Genomic DNA, 18187 nt, shown 5'->3' with positions numbered 1-18187 from the left:
TGGCCCCTGCTCCACTCTCAGTGGATTTCAGCCACTCCCTCGGCTACCCACAATCAAACTGGACCCCTCTGGTGCTGGCTCCCGAGTGGGTGGGCCTGTGCACACTCTAGGCCCCTGTGGGTCTCTCCAAGGACCTCTCCCGTGAGGCTGGGAGTCTCTCCTGCTGCTGCTCCAACCCCCATGGGCGTTTTCAATCAGAGGTTTGAGGCTTTATATCCTGGAGCTGGAGCCCTGGGTTGCGCGGTCTGCTTCACTCCCCGCCGTTCATCGGGTTTATCTGTGCGCGAATGTGGGGCCGCAGGGTCTGCTAGTGGTCAGACTGCTTGCCCCGTTCGTCCCACACTCCACCACTCCTGGTCCCGCCACCACCATGCGAATCCTCTCCGCCCCAGTGTCCGTCTCCGCCCCTCCTACCGGTCTGGATGAATGTTTATTTTCTATTTCCTTGGTGTCAGACCCCCTTGCCCTTCGATTCTGTCAGTTCTGGTTGTGCGAGGAGGTGCAGTGTGTCTACCTACGCCGCCATCTTGGTTCTCATAACTTAGTTTCTTTAAGTAATCTTTCAATGTAGGAAATAATCAAGCCAACACATAATTCATTTTTCTCTGCCTTTTTTTTTTTTTTCCTGAGGTTAATAGAGTTAACAGAGAACTTTGGGTAGTTGGTGGAGGGATATTTATTTTCTTACCTTACTTTTAATATTCCTGGAGGGCTGGATTTGCTTTCTTGAGTTAGTAGGGACCAAAATGAACGAATGTTGCTGTTCCATTTTTATTGTGTGTGGGCACAAGGATTTTTTTTTTAATTTCACTAGCAAATTGGAGTATATTTTAAAGTATAAAAATTGAATTTTCTTTTTGAAAATATTTGAAATTATCGACCTTGTTTATCCTATATTTGTGAATTTCTGCTTCTTTCTAGTTGAAGGATTTTGGTGCTTTATCCAAAAAGAGGCTCTTTAGACAGTTGTGCACATGGGAAACTGGAAATGTCTGGTTTCAAGTACTCTTAAGGTTTGTTAAAACTGAATCCTTTTGCAGCCACTGGAGCATCTACTACTGTGTATGCGATTGAAGCTAATGGAGACCCAAGTGGTGACTTTGACCCAGAAAAGGATGAAGGCGAAGTCCAGTACCTCATCAAGTGGAAGGGCTGGTCTTACATCCACAGCACGTGGGAGAGTGAAGAGTCTTTACAGCAGCAGAAAGTGAAGGGCCTAAAGAAACTCGAGAACTTCAAGAAGAAAGAGGATGAAATCAAGCAATGGTACATTTTCCATCATGGATTAAAGAAATACATTTGCAGCCTGAGGGACAGGAAGGGTCCATATACCTGCTCATCACACCTGCCAGTGTAACGTGATCAAGTTATTCTGTGTTAGGAATAGAGACAGACGAGTTCTAATTTCTGTTTTATTACAGTACAAAATATGCTGCTTCACCAAGTCACATATTTTCTCTCTGAGTAAAAAATAAAAATATTCCTAAAATAGTACCTTATAAAGCATAGAAATTTAAAATTCTCAGAAGTACGGTATTATGTAATTTCAGGTGGCTGCTGTTGTGCTTTTAAAGAACTTTGGTGCTAAGAATAGTTTTTTTTTTTAAAAAGTCACATTCAATCACTCCTAAAGCCCATTATATATTAAAAAAGGCATATTATCTTTTAAATCTGGAAGACACTTGTATTATTTCAGTCTGTTTAGATATGTGAATTTATCCCGTGAAATTGCATGAATTTGTCACAAAATAGTTATTTTTAGGTTTCTTTGTAAATAGGCCACATCAGAGAGGGGTCTAAGGTGGTCAGTGTTTTCTAAAAGTATATGTTTTTTGTAAAATCTCTGGCCTAGTTAGATAACTAAAGGGGCAGGTGGAAGTGAGGACAAGATTCCTTTCCTATCTCTGACTTCACTTTGATAAATGTGTACAGATATCCCAAATTTAATGAGTACGTACTTTTTCTGTCTTCTGTCCAGGTTGGGAAAAGTTTCTCCTGAAGATGTGGAGTATTTCAACTGCCAACAAGAGCTAGCCTCAGAGTTAAACAAACAGTATCAGATAGTAGAAAGAGTAATAGGTAAGAACATGGAAATTTATTTTAGCAGTATGTGAGCTCCATGAATAACGGGAATGATGTAAATTAAAAAATACTTTTTTATAGGTTTAATTTTGGGAATAGACAGATGCCTAGATTTACTTAGAAGGAAAAGTGAACAAGATTTGCTGATAAATTTGTAGGTAGGGGAATGACAGAAAGAGGTGTCAAGGGCGATGCCAAGGTTTTTGACCTGAGTTGAGGTACCACTTACTGAACTGGAAGGACTAAGGGAAGAGCTGATGTTTGAGTGGAAAACGAGCTTAGTTTGATAAACTTCTTAGTCACCTAAATGTAGCATATGTGAGTCTTAGAACCCTTAGTCTGGGCTGGAAATTTAGATGTGGGAATGCATCAGTATATAGATAGTATTTAAAGCCTGAGATTTAATGAGGTCATCAGAAATAGAGTACACGGTGAGAATAGGAAGTCTGAGAGCATTCCAGCTTTTGGAAGTCAGAAAGAAACCAGCAAAAGGCGATTGACAATGGACAGCCAGTGAGATAGGGGAGCTGAGAAGGGTGGTAGACTGAAAGGCAAGTTATTCACATGGCTCAAGAAGGCGGAAATGCTGCTGGTTCTTATGGTCCAACTGGGACTTGATCCTTGAGTCTGGTGATAGGTAAGGCACTGGCGGATCCTGAGGTGGTAGGGATGCAGGCCTGCCTGGGGCTGCTTCCAGAGAGAATGAGGGGGACAGGGAGCGGAAACAGCTTTCCTGGGCATCGTGTTGTAAAGAGGCACAGAGAAAGGGACAAAGAGTGAGGCAGGGCCTTGAGGACCTGGCGGGCTTTTTTCTTTATAAGGTGGGAGATCATATATTTATGTTCTTATTCATAGGACTTAAAATGTCACTCCTTGATTATAGTGATAACTTTTCTCTCTTACCTTCCCTCTGTTTAGCTATGAAGACAAGCAAATCTACACTGGGTCAAACAGATTTTCCAGGTAAGAAAGATATCTTGTTTATAAATGTTTAGCATTTACCAGCAGCTCATATTTTGCCACATGATGTTTCATTCTATATGTAAAACAGAATGTCACTCCCCTCCTTTAAGGGACACTGGCTGACCTGTGCATTTTTATATGTGAAATAGCTCACAGTCGGAAGCCAGCACCTTCGAATGAACCCGAGTATCTATGCAAGTGGATGGGGCTACCTTACTCAGAGTGCAGCTGGGAAGACGAAGCCTTGATAGGAAAGAAATTCCAGGGCTGCATCGGCAGCTTCCACAGTCGGAACAATTCTAAAACCATTCCCACAAGAGAGTGCAAGGTGTGGTGCTGGCTGGCTTTGTGTTTTTTTTGTTGTTGTTGTGGCTTGTTTTTTTTTTTTTTTTTAGGGGAAAGATGTATTGCTACAAAGGTTCATCAGATATTGGGGAGATCTTTACTTTGTTAATTTTTGTTTTTCAGGCCCTGAAGCAGAGACCACGCTTCGTGGCTTTAAAGAAACAGCCGGCATATTTAGGGGGAGAGAATCTGGAGCTCCGTGATTATCAGCTAGAAGGTCTCAACTGGCTTGCTCATTCCTGGTGCAAGTAGGTAGAAAAAGATGTTTGAAATTGTCTGTACTGCTTCTAGCTTCTTTGTTGTTAGATGCAAAGAATTACTTCTTTCTCCTGTGTATTGTAGAAATAAGAAAATTATGGGATTGAGAGAATTCCCTTCTGGGGAAGTCAAAAGTACAGTCAGCCTTTCAAATCCACACATTCAAGCAGTTTTCGATTGAAAATATTCTAGGGAGAAAAGTTTGTTAGAGAGAGGAAATAAATGTTGGTGAAAATTTACCCTGTTTCCTCCCAGTAGGTTGGAAAGGTGAGAGACATAATGAGGACTCAGGAACACACTGTGTCTGAACAGTACATAAAATAGGTGTGTCTGAGATTCATGGAGAAATGGCCTCCTCCATCATACTCTGCTTCATCGTTTTGTCTGCTTTTTCTCTAAACTAAAAATTTAACCTTTTTATGGCGAGTGTCTCGTTTATCTATTCAGTTAAGTTGGCTTTAACTTGTACATCACTCCAGTGCGCTCTGGTTCACTGCTTAAACAGGTATTGTACGTGTGTAAACCTTCAGTGGCCCAATTTTTACAAACTTTTAACGTTTGCAACCTATGTCGTACATGTATTCCTAATTTCCCTCTGAATGGGCTGTTTTCTATTTTCTGAACATTCTTTTCCCGACTCTGGCCACTTCGTCATTTTTCTTCCCCCTTGTGTCTGCACACTCCTTTTCATACTGGCATCCTGCTGAAGTCCAGCCCATCTGCTAAAGCAGTGCTTTTCAAAGTGTGGTCCCAGGAATACACCTGCATCCGAATCTGCAGAAGTGCTTGTTAAAATGCAGACTCCTGAGCTTTTTCACAGACACTCTGATTCAGTAGGTGTGGGGGCAGTTCAGAACCCTACAGCCTACCCGTGCTGTAGACTGTGGTGTACTTAAAACAAGCCATACACACAGCGGCGTGTGGATCTAGGGGCAGTGTGTAGCATTGAGCAACCTGGTGGCATTGACAGCGGGGCTAGCCAGTCTGCTCTGCTTTCAGTATTGGAAGCCAAGGTCATGTACTTGTGTCCACCTGCCTTCTCTGTTACCAGGGATAGATGTGCAAGACCAAAAGGCAAGGTCAGGAACATGGTCTGAATTGGCACCTGCAGCAGTCTGAGTCTTGACCATGCTCTGGTCACTTTTTCTGCTATTTGTGGCTTCCACTTTCTTATGTAGGAGACCTGACTGCAGGTGAGAGGAAATACAGTTGAGGCTCACAACGAAATGTCTGACTTGGTGACATTGTGGGGCATTGGTGTCCTTGCTATAATCTGCACACATACTATGCGTGTGTGTGAACTAACGATTTTTTTTTTCTTCCTGCAGAAGTAACAGTGTAATCCTTGCTGATGAAATGGGCCTAGGAAAGACCATCCAGACCATATCGTTCCTCTCCTACCTGTTCCACCAACACCAGCTGTATGGCCCCTTTCTTATAGTCGTCCCTTTATCCACCCTCACCTCATGGCAGAGGGAGTTTGAAATCTGGGCACCAGAGATTAACGTAGTGGTTTACATAGGTGACCTGATGAGCAGAAATACGGTGTGTAAACCAAAAGAACTGGGATAGAATCTGTGTTATGAATGTATTTTGGAAATTGACCTATAGCCATTATAGTTTTTAGTAAAACTATGATTCTGTCACTGTGCTGTGCCCCAATATTGGGAGACAATATATATTGCAAAAATGCAACTTAGATGTTCTTTAAAACATGCTTACTGTATTCAAAGAAAATCCGTGAGGGGGAATCACTTAGATTGCAGTATTAACTTTTCTTCTGTCCTCTGTACTTTCAGACCACTTTACTTATGAAGGGTTATAAGGTCGAGTTAATGCCTTGAAGAAGGTTAATATTATTGTTGCTGTTGTAATTGGAAAAAAATTTAAAACTTACAAAAATTAATTAAAATGGTCAGATTGCATAACTTACAAGAAAGGAATAAGGGGAAAGGACAGTGAGCCATTCCAAGGTGGCAGAAGTGAGATTTGCGTGTTATCAAACTTAAGCATCAGAAACTTAGAACACTGGGCCTTAAGTTTATCTTTGTTTAGCAATTCTTTTCTTGATAATAACTTTTTCAAAAAGCACCTGTTATGCGCCAGGCCCTGTGCTTGGTGCTGTATGTATGTTGCCTGTGATCCTCGGGTAACTTTTCCAACCAGCCGATGAAGATACTGACTCGGAGAGTTTCACGCTTGTCCCTAGGCCACCTGGAATGTGGGGGTGGGACAGAGACATGTCTGGGCTCATACCCTTGCTCTTTCACCCCTGTATGTTCGAGTAATCTTCACTGCTCCTTTTTTTGTTTGTTTATTTCTTTTTTCTTTCTTCCTCTTTGGAGGTGATCAGCCATGTACTCCTTGTTCCTCTTGTCCATTTTCTAACTTAACCAAAGGGTCAGGAGCTTTGTCACAGGCCCTTGGGCTGGCTGGGTATCCAGTTACACCCTCCGTGTCAGTGTGTCAGCTTTTGTATTCCTTCACGTTGACATTATTTTCATTCATTTTGAATGCTATTTTCATCCATTAACCCTCACTTTCCTTTTCCTTGGGGCCCACATCTTTGTGTTCTGTGATTAATGAAATTTCTGACAGAGCTAATGGTTGGAATTTGTTTTACCCATTAATAAAAGTATTGACCAGAGAATAATCAAGTTGTATTTCCTTAAGAAAATCCTCATTTTGGGGTTAAATTGCTGATGAAATGCATCATTTAGGCAGTTGTGTTGGGGTTGGAGGGATGAAGGGAAACGACAATTTATTTGAATTCTAGCAGTAACATTTTTGCTGCTCAGTTATCTTTTAATTCTAACTTTTACTGCTTTATGCTTAAATTGTGTCATTTTAGAATACTTAAAGTATTTATTAAATTCTGATCAGATTTTTTAGTTGAACATGTTTCTGTTGCATCTGTCATAAGACTTGCTGGTGATAGAGAAAAGTAAAAGTAGAAATTGTATTTTAATTATCATTTACTTTTATAGATACGGGAATATGAATGGATTCATTCTCAGACCAAAAGGCTCAAGTTCAATGCACTTATCACAACATACGAGATCCTCTTAAAAGATAAGGTATGTAATTGGTAGCTTAAAAGGCTAAGTTTTATAGAGTGATGTATCTAAATGGTTTATACCTCCCACTTACCATGTTAGTTTTCTTTATTTCTTTAAAAAAGCAAACAAATGAACAAATAAATCCAGAAAGAACTTGAAGGTTGTAAATAAAAATTAGAACCTTACAGCTGAAGGGGGCCTTCGGTCACCTGGTCCAGTTGAATGACGCAGATGCAGGGGTATTGAGACCCATAACTTCCCTGAGATTCTAGTCAGGCATTGGAAACAGGGCCTGAGAGCCATTCTGTCCCTTGCTAAGGTTTCTCCAGAGCGCTTGGTGGGGACAGTCTCTGTGATGAAGGCAGAAAAACAAAGCTCTTCAAGTTATCTCCTTTCTATAGTTACTAAGAAATGTATGTGGCAGGTGATGCCATTGGTGACAAATAAGTGTAAAGGTCAGTTTAGTGACTCTTGATGTTTCTGTGCTTCAGGGTTGGGCTGGAGAACAGGGAGAGAAGAATGTTAATTAAGGAGAGACTGCCAAATCACTTTTTTTTTTGTTCGTTTTTTGTTTTTTTGCCCAGCATAACAATTTTTGCATTCTTGCTTAAGAGCACACAATAATACCTGGCATAAGAGATGCCCTAATCTTTTCCAGGAGGATGTGCCCTTTTGAGTAGACATAAATCTGGCAACCAACAAAAATAAACAGAAGAGTCCTCATGTACTTTAAGTCAGCAGAGAATAAATGTTTCTGTGTATACCTTTGTGGTGGTATGTGTACAGAGATGATTAACACTTGAAAGTACTTTTGGGTTCCCTTCTGACCTGGTGGCTCGTTCTGTTTTGTTTTTACTTTAGACTGTGCTGGGCAGTATTAACTGGGCCTTTCTGGGAGTGGATGAAGCCCATCGGTTGAAGAATGATGACTCTTTATTGTATAAAACTCTGATTGATTTCAAGTCCAACCATAGGCTCCTGATTACGGGGACCCCTCTTCAGAATTCCCTCAAAGAGCTCTGGTCCTTGCTGCACTTTATTATGCCGGAGAAGTAAGCTCCTTACTGTGTATTTCCAAACATGCTGGAATGTCTGAAATGCCAATGCTTTTTAACTTTTTTTAGTAGACCTTAGGGAAGATGGATGGCATGTTCTGGGGAAAGCAAAGCATTGACTGAGGGAGGAACAAATGTATTAAAATGTTCCATAATAAATTAGAGAAGGCACAGAAATCAGCCTGTTAGGGAGGGAAGGTTGTCTATCAAATAATTTGAATCAATTACTGCTTTGGGGAAATAATTAGTATGTAGGAAACATCAGACCTTCTCACTGTTATTATGAGGTACCGAGTAAAAATTAAATGAAGTCTATAAGGTACATAATCTGAGAAGTATTAAAAATACCTTAAATCCAAACCTTTGCTAACAGAAGCATTAGGTTAAGGTCTTACTCCAGTTTGTAACGTATTAAAGATGTTTATGGGGGATATGGTATACAATTTCATAAAAGTTAAAATTGCCCAGTGGTAATTTTGATGACACCTAAAATGAAATCTGTACTCACTGCCCTCATTTGAAGGACCCTATTCAGTCTGCCTCTTGACAGTACTCCGACCCATCTGGTACCTCTTTCTCCGCCACTCATCTGCATCAGCCGCTCTGGCCATCCTTTTGTTCCTTTGGTCTGGAATGACTTTTCTCCTCCTTGTCTTCACCTGGCCAGTCACTTGTTAATGTTATTGCCTCAGCTTATGTGACCACCTCTTTTTAGAGGTCTTCTCAGACCATCCAACCTAAAGTAGCCTGTTAGACATGCCGATCATCCCTACCCTGTTGTATTTTCTATATGACACCTTTTTTTTTTTTTTTCCATTTATCCCCTCATCCATCTCGTATCATTAAATTATGAGTTCAGACGTAATAGGGATCTGTGTACTTTATCGATGCTCCACATCAAGGAGAATAGGACCCGGCACCCAGTCAGTAGTGTGGTTAAGAGGTGTCAAATTGGTAGGTGAATGCTCCTGCCTTTTTTACAATTTAGAAAAGATATGCGTGCCTACTATGAGTCATAAACTGATCAAGGCCTTTTGGGTAGCCTAATGACCAACACAGAAAGGGCCCCTTCCTTCCCCCAGGTGTTGTTAACTTTTAAAACAACTGTTTGACATAATTTACATACCATAAAGTATACCATTGGGAGGATACAATTCAACATTTTTAGTAAATTTGTAGAGTTGTGCATCCATCACTGTAATCTCATTTCAGAATATTTTTTCATTCCAAAAAGTTCCCTTAATTTCTGCTTTTATCTCTAGTCTTAGGCCTTCACAAATTGACTTTCCTCGTCTAGTGATTTACTTGTCTGGAAATCCCATATAAGTGGGATCCTGATAAGTAGGCTTCTGTTTTTGGCTCCTTTCACTTAGTGTAATATTTCTGAGATTCACCTTTGTCATAGTTTATCAGTGACTATTCTCTTACTGTGGACTAATACTCCATTCTATGCCTATTCACTTAATGGACGTTTGGGTTGTTTTAGTTTCGAGCTTTCCTGTTCTTGTGTGGACGTACATTTTACATATCTTGGTTAGATGCTTAGGAGTAGAATTGCTGGGTTGCCAGGAAAGTATATAGTTCTCAAGAAACTACCAGGCTTTGTCCAAAGACACTGTGTACCACTGTATGTTCCCATCAGAAGTGCTTCAGTTTGCTAGTTCCCTGTGTATCATCACCAATACTGTACTCGGTGTCTTGTCAGTCTTTTCGATTCTAGCCATCCTGGGTGTGTAGTGGTATCTCATGGTTTTGACTTGGATTTCTATAATGACGAATAATGTTAAACATCTTTATATGGGTTCATTAGCCATTTGTATATCTTTGGTAAAATGTCTTTTCAAGTCTTTTGCCCATTGAAAAGTTGGATTGTCTGTCTTCGGTGTTAAACAGGTTTTTAACTTTTCTTTCTTTATTTTTAGTATTCTAGATGCAAATGCTTTGTCAGTGTGTGATTTGCAAGTATCTGTTCCAATCTGTGGCTTGTCTTTTCATTTTCTTAATGTTGCCTTTTGAAGAGTAGAAGTTAACTTTGATGAAGTATATTCTATTATTTGTTTAAATGGATTGTGTTTTCATGTTGTAAAATAAGATGTTTGCTTAATGTAAGGTTACAAAGATGTTCTTATTTTCTTCTAGAAGTTTTAGTTCTCATGTTTAGGTCTACATTTCATTTTGAGTTACCTTTTTTGTTTATAGTGTTAAGTGTGAGGGCCTAAGTTCATCCTTCTTGGCAGAAGGATTTTGGGAATTGTTCCAGGGCCATTTGTTGAAAAGAATACCCTTTCGTATTCAAATTGTCAGGGCACCTTTGTTGAGAATCAGTTGAGACCATAAATGTAACGGTCCATGTCTGGATTCTCAGTTCTGTCCCACAGATGCTATTTGTGGGCTTGAGGTTTCCTTTGTGAGAAATTTTTTAATGACTAATTCACTTTCTAGTTATAGGTCTGTTCGGGTTTTCTGTTTCTTGATTTAGTTTTGTTAAAATGTGTCTAAGAATTCATCCATTTCCTCTAACTTGCCCTATTTATTGACATAAAGTTATAGTATTTCCTCATAATCCTTTTGATTTTTAAAGGATCAGGAGTGATCTGATTTTTTCATGATGGTAACTAGTGTCTTGTCTCTCTTTCTTGATCATTTTGGTAAAGGTTTAACAATGTTGGGGATGTTTCTAAGGCTGAGGTTGACTCACCTGGCGGTACCTGAAGCTGTTTATGATGAGCTGAGGGATTGCCACAGACTCGGTTGATGCCATTGTGCCTGGTGGCCATTGCTGTCTCTGACTTTCCCTCTTACAAAAGAGCATGTGCTTTGAGTCCTTGAGTGATTCAGTGTTATCCCTGGGTAATACTGAGTCACTCTAGTTTGTCATTCTGGCACTTGACCGGCCTCAGCCGAGCTGGGCTGCCTGGTGTCAGAGAGCAGGTGTGGGCAGTGACTGGGCTTCCAGTTGTGGCCTCAGTTACAGGCGCCCTCTCACCTACTGAGCTCGCCTGCACGCAAAACGAGGCTAGCTCTTCCGCGTGGTGTTTGTGTGGCAGGACAAAGTAGGTTTTTCTGATCCTTGTAAAACAAGTTTTCTTCATTCCTTTTTTATTTTTGAAGAAAATTGATCATAATGTCCCATTCTGGATTTCTGCCACAAGTCCTTTAGTGAACCAAAGATGATTGAACTAAAATTTAAATGTGAGAAACTCCTATCTAGAGTTCAGGCAGAAGTACGTGAGAGACAAGTTTTTAAATTCCTTAATAAAATTTGTGTCCCCAGATTTCACTAATATGAACTTTATATCAGTTGTATTGTTCTTGTCTGAGGGCTATAGTCTTGTTTACTGTTGTTATAATCCATAAACTTTTCAATCTATGAACAGTGAAGATCATTGATGGAAATTACATAGCTTTTTTACCTTTGAGCAGTGACAGCTCTAACACTGCCACTAATTATTCTTTTACCTCGGAATTTTATTTTCCCAAGGAATTTGAAGCTTATTAAAAGATTATGAATGTTTTTTCTGCATAGTATTACACACAGTGACTTAGTATGTTTGTGTATATTCCAGTCGCATGATATACTGAAATATTTTGTGAACTGTAGGTGCAGTCTCAAAGTTGGAAAACTGTTATCCAGTGTAGACTGATGAAATTAATTATTTCATTTGGTTTCCCCCTCTCTTATATTCAAGGTCTAGTGACAGATAAGATTATCTTTCCATATAGGGAAGATTTTTTTTTTTAACCTAGATTTTTTTTTAATCATTAAGTTCCTTTAATTTTTTTTTTTTTTTTTTTTTTTTGTGGAAAAATGCCTTTTTCTTCTATGTAGCTAAGTAACACTCTACTGTTTCATCTCCAGGTTTGAGTTCTGGGAAGATTTTGAAGAAGACCACGGGAAAGGGAGAGAGAACGGCTACCAGAGTCTTCATAAGGTGCTAGAGCCTTTTCTTCTCCGGAGAGTGAAAAAAGATGTGGAGAAATCCCTGCCTGCCAAAGTGGAGCAGATTCTCAGGGTGGAGATGTCAGCCCTTCAGAAACAGTATTACAAGTAAGTGACAGGCTGGGTTAGGCCTGATGGGATTGAGGTCAGTACCATGAAGCCATGAGAGGGATAATGGACAAATCAACTGTTTCTTTCTGTGATGTTTCAACACAGACTTATGTAGCAATTTAATGGTCAGAGGACATCTTATTACCCTTGCTTTTTTATTTGGGTGAGAGGGTGCACAGCACTTTCCATTATGTAAATGGTCTGAAGAATATGTGAATTCTTAGTGCTAATCCCCCAACCAGTTAGCAGGCTCGTTTATGTACTTCTCTGCTGCTCAGTCATTTAAGGTTGTGAGATAATGCCAGGCATTCCGTAGATACTGGGAATATGAAGATGAATGCAATGTGTTCTTGCCAGAGCCTTGTTGTTTAGTAGGGAAGGCAAACTGGGGACAGTTAAGAGTGTTGTTTAAATGGAGGTGTGTGCTGGGGCTGTGGACGTTCAGAAGGAAAAGCTCTGAAGGTGGAGGTGCTCCAGGTGCCACGGGCAGCTTACGGCCTTGGTCTAGGTTATAATATGTTAAAGGCAGAATGGTGGCTTCAGGACAGAGAGCAGCATCCAACGTGCTTGTCGTGCATGGCCTTTCATTTTGATGATTTAAAGTTGGATCTGGAATAATTGTAACTAATGGTATTGCCATAAAAGTTACAGCCTTTTAAAGTTAGAAGTTTGGTAATCTTAACATTCCCTGCTTGTTCTTCATTAATATACAAGTGGATAAAAAATAAGATTTTAATTTTCAATCCTTACTCTCTTACCTGTTTGCCTAATACTCCCTTGATTAAAAAAATATTTTTTTTTAATGGGTGCTGTCAAATACTACATACAGAAATAGAAAAGAATGGAGTCACGTACCCACAGTCTACCTTCAGTAGGTACTGGCTCATGGCCAGTCTTAGTTCATCCAGATCTCCTTTTGTGTCCCCATTCCTACCCTTAGGTCATTTGAAACACATTCCAGGTACATAGTGTAAGTGTTTCCATACATCTAAAAAATAGGGACTCTTTTTTTTTTTTCTTTTTTTCTTTTTTAAATATATTTATTGATTATGCTATTACAGTTGTCCCATTTCCCCCCCACTCCACTCCATCCTGCCCACCACCCTCCCTCCCACATTCCCCCCCCCATAGTTCATGTCCATGGGTCATACTTACAAGTTCTTTGGCTTCTACATTTCCTACACTATTTTTACCCTCCCCCTGTCTATTTTCCACCTATCATCTATGCTACTTATTCTCTGTACCTTTACCCCCCTCTCCCGCTCCCACTCCCTTATTGACAACCCTCATGTTCTAGTTGTTTGCCTAGTTTGCTCTCGTTTTTGTTTTATGTGTGGTCGTTAATAACTGTGAGTTTGCTGTCATTTTTACTGTTCCTATTTTTGATCTTCTTTTTCTTAGGTAACTCCCTTTAACATTTCATATAATAAGGGCTTGGGGATGATGAGCCTCTTCAACTTGACCTTATCTGAGAAGCACTTTATCCTCCCTTCCATTCTAAATGATAGCTTTGCTGGATACAGTAATCTTGGATGTAGGTCCTTGCGTTTAATCTTGGGTAATGTAATTATGATGTGCCTTGTTGTGTTCCTCCTTGGGTCCAGCTTCTTTGGGACTCTCTGAGCTTCCTGGACTTCCCGGAAGTCTTATTTCCTTTGCCAGATGGGGGAAGTTCTCCATTATTCGTTCAAATAAGTTTTCAATTTTTTGTTCTTCCTCTTCTCCTTCTGGCACCCCTATAATTCGGATGTTGGAACGTTTCAAGGTGTCCTGGAGGTTCCTAAGCCTCTCCTCATTTTTCCAAGTTCTTGTTTCTTCATTCTTTTCTGGTTGGATGTTTGTTTCTTCCTTCTGGTCCACACCGTTGATTTGAGTCCCAGTTTCCTTTGCTTCACTATTGGTTCCCTGTACATTTTCCTTTGTTTCTCTTAGCATAGGCTTCATTTTTTCATCTGTTTTTCGAACAGATTCAACCAAGTCTGTGAGCATATTGATAACCAGTGCTGTGAACTGTGCATCCGATAGGTTGGCTATCTCTTCGTCGCTTAGTTGTATTTTTTCAGGAGCTTTGAAGTGTTCTGTCATTTGGGCCATTTTTTTTGTTGTTGTTTGTCTTGGCGGGTCTGTTACTTTAAGGGGCGGAGCCTTAGGTGTTCACCGGGGCGGGGTAACGCTGGTCGCTGCGCTGTGATGCTGTAAGTGGGGGCGGGGCCGAGAGGGAGCAATGGCGCCCGCTTCACTCTCCTCCGGATTTCAGTCTTTCACTCCGCTACCCACAATCAAACTGGGCCCCTCTGGTGCTGGTTCCCGAGTAAGTGGGCCTGTGCACACTCTAGGCCCCTGTGGGTCTCTCCAACAACCTCTCCTGTGAGGCTGGGAGTCTCTCCTGCCTCCCCAACCCCCAGGGGCGCTTTCAGAGGTTTGAGGCTTTATTTCCCCGAGCTGGAGCCCTAGGTTGCGCAGCGGTCTGCTTCTCTGCCCGCCATTCGTCCAGTTTATCTGTGGGCGAATGTGGTGCCGCAAGGTGCTACCCGCCACTCTGCCTGCCCCACTCTCCGCCACTCTTGAGTCCGGCCCTCTGGGTTTATCTGTGCAAATGTGGGACCGCAGGGTCTGCTAGTGCTCGGACTGCCTGCGCCATTTGTCCCACACTCCGCCAGTCTCAGTCCCGCCACAGCCATGCGAGTCCTCTCCACCCCAGTGCCGTCTCCGCCCCTCCTACCAGTCTGGATGAATGATTATTTTCTGTTTCCTTGGTGTTGGTCCCCCTTGCTGTTCGATTCTCTGTCAGTTCTGGTTGTGCGAGGAGGCGCAGTGTGTCTACCTACGCCGCCATCTTGGTTCTCAAGGGACTCTCTTTTTAAGAGTTAAGCAAAAAAATAAAACCCCAAAATCAAGTTTAAGAGCATCACCCCAAGCTTATAGAGAGAACAGATGGGAGGTTGCTGTGGGTGAAATGGCTGCAAGGGTACAGACTTCCAGGTACAAAGAGAGAGACGTGGGAGTGTGATGCACAGCGTCATGAACACAGTTGACAAGAGAGCAGATTAAAAAAGTCTTCGTCACAAGGAAAAAAAATTGTGACTATGTGGTGACGGATGTTAGCTAGACTTACTGTGGTCATTTCACAGTGTGTACAAATACCGATTCGTAATGTGATACAATGAAATTAGTGTAATATGTCAGTTATACCCCAGTTTCAAAAAAGAGTTAAGCATAATATGAGCAGTTATCATGTCTTTAAAAATCAATGATTTTTTAATATTTTTATAATGTCCAGTAAGTGTTTACATTTTTTGGTTGTCATAAGTAAGTGTGCACATGTGTCTGCTCACACACATATTGCTTGTTTGCACTGGGATCTGAGTAAGCTCCATTCATTGTGATTGGTTGGCATGTCCCTTAAGTTTATTTTAACCCGTTTTCCCCTGTCCTTGTAAATTCTTTGAGTGAAGAAACTTGAATCTGTGTTGCCTTGATTTTGCTGACTCCAGCTCTGTGGCATTATTTCATATTTTACTGTGGATACTTTGTTTCTTGTGCAGTCACAGACCAGGGTAGAGGGTTGATTCAACTCAGATTCACTGTCAGTGTTTCAGAGAATACCCCAACTCTCTATTGTTTGAATCCAAGAGTATCATTATCATGTGTAATTTACAGGTGGATCCTGACCAGGAATTACAAGGCTCTTGCCAAAGGGACCAGAGGCAGCACATCTGGTTTCCTGAATATTGTGATGGAACTGAAGAAGTGCTGCAACCACTGCTACCTGATTAAACCGCCTGAAGAAAACGAAAGGGAAAACGGACAGGAAGTTCTCACGGTACATGCTTACCTTGTTCGTGTTACTTTCTCAAACACAGTTTAGTTTCTATAGTAGCTTTTTATCAAAATGACAAAAGCATCAAAAGAGGCTTTAAAAACAGATGTGAGCAATTAACATAGCTAGGAAAAATCCAAAAGTATTGTGGCATTAATAACATCACCGATAAACAGCATTTCAGAATTGCTTTAAATATGTCAGCCAGGTTACAGAAAGCTTAAATATGATTTTAAAAATAAGAACTTCTAGAGAGGAATGGCAGACTGCAGTATTTTGAACATTGAAATGACTTTTCAATCTTCAGTCCCTGATCAGGAGCAGCGGGAAGCTGATTCTGTTAGATAAACTGTTGACCAGACTTCGAGAAAGGGGGAACAGAGTGCTCATCTTCTCCCAGATGGTGAGAATGTTGGATATCCTGGCCGAGTACTTGACTATTAAGCACTACCCTTTCCAGGTAAGGACGCTCAGTAATTGGACTCCCTCCTTCCTTCTGTTCCTCTGGGTTCTGTCCTTTGTTTGCTGAATTAACCTGTCATAGAGAACAAGAGTTCCCTTGTGTGAAACAAACTGATTTGAAGGTTCCAGGAAGGTCTTCATTTTTGCTTCCATGCCTTTAGGCTATAACCCTATAATGAAAAGGGTCACATGAAGATCATTTTTCTTTTTGGGGGGGATGAGAGAAAGCAAAACTGGGCAAGAGAAAAACCTGTTAGACAATATCTAGCAATCCCCAAGTCTGGGTTGAAGGTGGAGAGGAAGGAGGTGGGAACCTGGTTAAAGAAACTGAAGCCCATGAGAAGTGGCAGTGTGGTGGTACTCCCACTCCAAGGAGGCTGGCCCTGGTTGTGGGGCTGGGGACTCAGCAGAACAGTGCACCTGAAGCTTCCTGGTCCCTGAAGCAAGTGGCGATGGTCCCCTTTTCCTCTGCAGACGTGTTAATGCTGATTTTCGTCTTTGTTCAGTTATCTCCTATGAGATAAGAAAAATAAAATATGTGGGAAAGAGTTTCTTCGGCATAATATTTTTCTGGGTGTAAGACTATGGGAAACTTATTTCTGATCTATTTATAGACATGCTTGTAATTTACCTTGACTCTTGGCATAATATTTTTATAACGCTTTGATTTTTAAGATTTATTTAAAGTTTTTCTCTTTAACTTTGAATGGGTAGACTGTTCTACCAACTCACCTAGTTATGCTGGTATTGAAGCAACTTGGAGTCAGTGACTCTCCAAGGAAGGCCGAGCTTTAAAACTAACTTACAGATTGTCTTTCAAAATCACCCTGGAAGGCATCGGTATATCCCTCACACCTTGTGTGGTCTTTCAGTAGCTGTCATAGCATATAGTTTAGTACTATGGTTATCATCAAAATAGAGTACACTGTTAGGCATCGGGTCCCTGTGAGCTTTCAGGTCTAGTAATTATTTGATATCAAGTCAAATAATGCATTATTTTTCTCTCTAGGGAATAAGTAGGCTGGACTCATTCAGCTTTATCATGTCTAGTGTCTTCTGTTAATGGGAATATTAAATGTGGGCATTTGGGTTTTCTGATTTCAAATATAGACAGTGAACCTGCCACTTAAACTTACCTGTTGGCTGAGGCTCTTCATCTGAAAGAAGGAAGGGGGTTCCCATGTATTGTTCCACTTGGGTTCAGATGGCTCTGGGGCTGGTAGGCAGAGGTGTGAGCTGGGGGAATGTAGGTCCTTCCATAGGTTGCCCCCAGCCAGTCACTGGTCATCGGCCAGCTGACATCATTTCTTGGGTCAGTTTTGCCTTCTGTAAAACGAGGTATTTTTTTTTTTAATCTCCCCTGGTGATTGTGAGGGAAAGAAATACAAAAATGATTTTAAAGAGTGAGAAGGGCTTTGTATGTACAATATACAGGTAATCTTTACTTTTTATTTTATATACATGGTTTATCTATGATGACATTTTATTTTTACTTAGAACTGACATATGCTCTAAAGCACTGTATGTACTAGGAAATACCAGAGGCTCTCTTGAAGATGCATTTTGCTGCTTGAACTCGGCTCTCATTGTAGACCACAATTTTTTGAAAAGCTGGGCTATATGACCAAATTAATTTTTAACATTCTCAGTGTTACTGCAAAATATTTTTCAAACAAAAGGATGAAAATAATTTTTTGGTTTGTGTAACACTTAATAACTGGGCAAATTTTACCTACGTTAGCTACAAAGCATCGTTTTTTTTTTGTTAGGAGCTAATTCCTAGGTGACTGGGGTAGTATTTCCTCGTCTCTTCATTACCCACAGATGCAGAAGCAAACAAAGCCTCAAAGCACAGCTTGGGTTGCCTTCTTTTCCTTATAGGTCTTGGCAGCCATTCTGATCCTTGGATGAACCCAGACAGCCCTTTGATTCAGAAGCTTCTGACCTTGAGTTTGTAACGGGAGAGCTTGGGGCAAGTAGAGCGTGGTGCTTAATTAAGCACAGCCCCAGACAGCACATTGCTGGTGCATTCCAGTTATTTTTACCCAGTGGGTGCTGAGCTGATAAAGGTTGCAAGTCTGGTGTTCTATTC

General features: G+C 40.9%; 1 protein-coding gene across 10 annotated transcripts in view; it reads left to right on the top strand.

Moving 5' to 3' along the window:
• The window catches only part of CHD2 (chromodomain helicase DNA binding protein 2), a 103689-nt gene that overhangs the window by 48450 nt on the left and 37052 nt on the right, over nucleotides 1-18187 (top strand). For all 10 annotated transcript variants that reach the window (XM_053912808.2, XM_024561662.3, XM_024561661.4 and 7 more), the window contains 11 exons: nucleotides 1041-1266; nucleotides 1979-2079; nucleotides 3001-3045; nucleotides 3195-3373; nucleotides 3514-3638; nucleotides 4977-5193; nucleotides 6636-6725; nucleotides 7569-7759; nucleotides 11622-11810; nucleotides 15474-15636; nucleotides 15941-16093. In XM_053912808.2, coding sequence (XP_053768783.1) covers nucleotides 1041-1266; nucleotides 1979-2079; nucleotides 3001-3045; nucleotides 3195-3373; nucleotides 3514-3638; nucleotides 4977-5193; nucleotides 6636-6725; nucleotides 7569-7759; nucleotides 11622-11810; nucleotides 15474-15636; nucleotides 15941-16093 — 1679 coding nt within the window. The remainder of the gene's footprint in view (nucleotides 1-1040; nucleotides 1267-1978; nucleotides 2080-3000; nucleotides 3046-3194; nucleotides 3374-3513; nucleotides 3639-4976; nucleotides 5194-6635; nucleotides 6726-7568; nucleotides 7760-11621; nucleotides 11811-15473; nucleotides 15637-15940; nucleotides 16094-18187) is intronic.

This window comes from Desmodus rotundus, chromosome 10, assembly GCF_022682495.2.
Source record: "Desmodus rotundus isolate HL8 chromosome 10, HLdesRot8A.1, whole genome shotgun sequence".
NCBI classification, from domain to species: domain Eukaryota; kingdom Metazoa; phylum Chordata; class Mammalia; order Chiroptera; family Phyllostomidae; genus Desmodus; species Desmodus rotundus.
The sequence above is the reverse complement of the archived record's forward strand: the minus strand, read 5'-3'. Positions and strand labels throughout refer to the sequence as shown.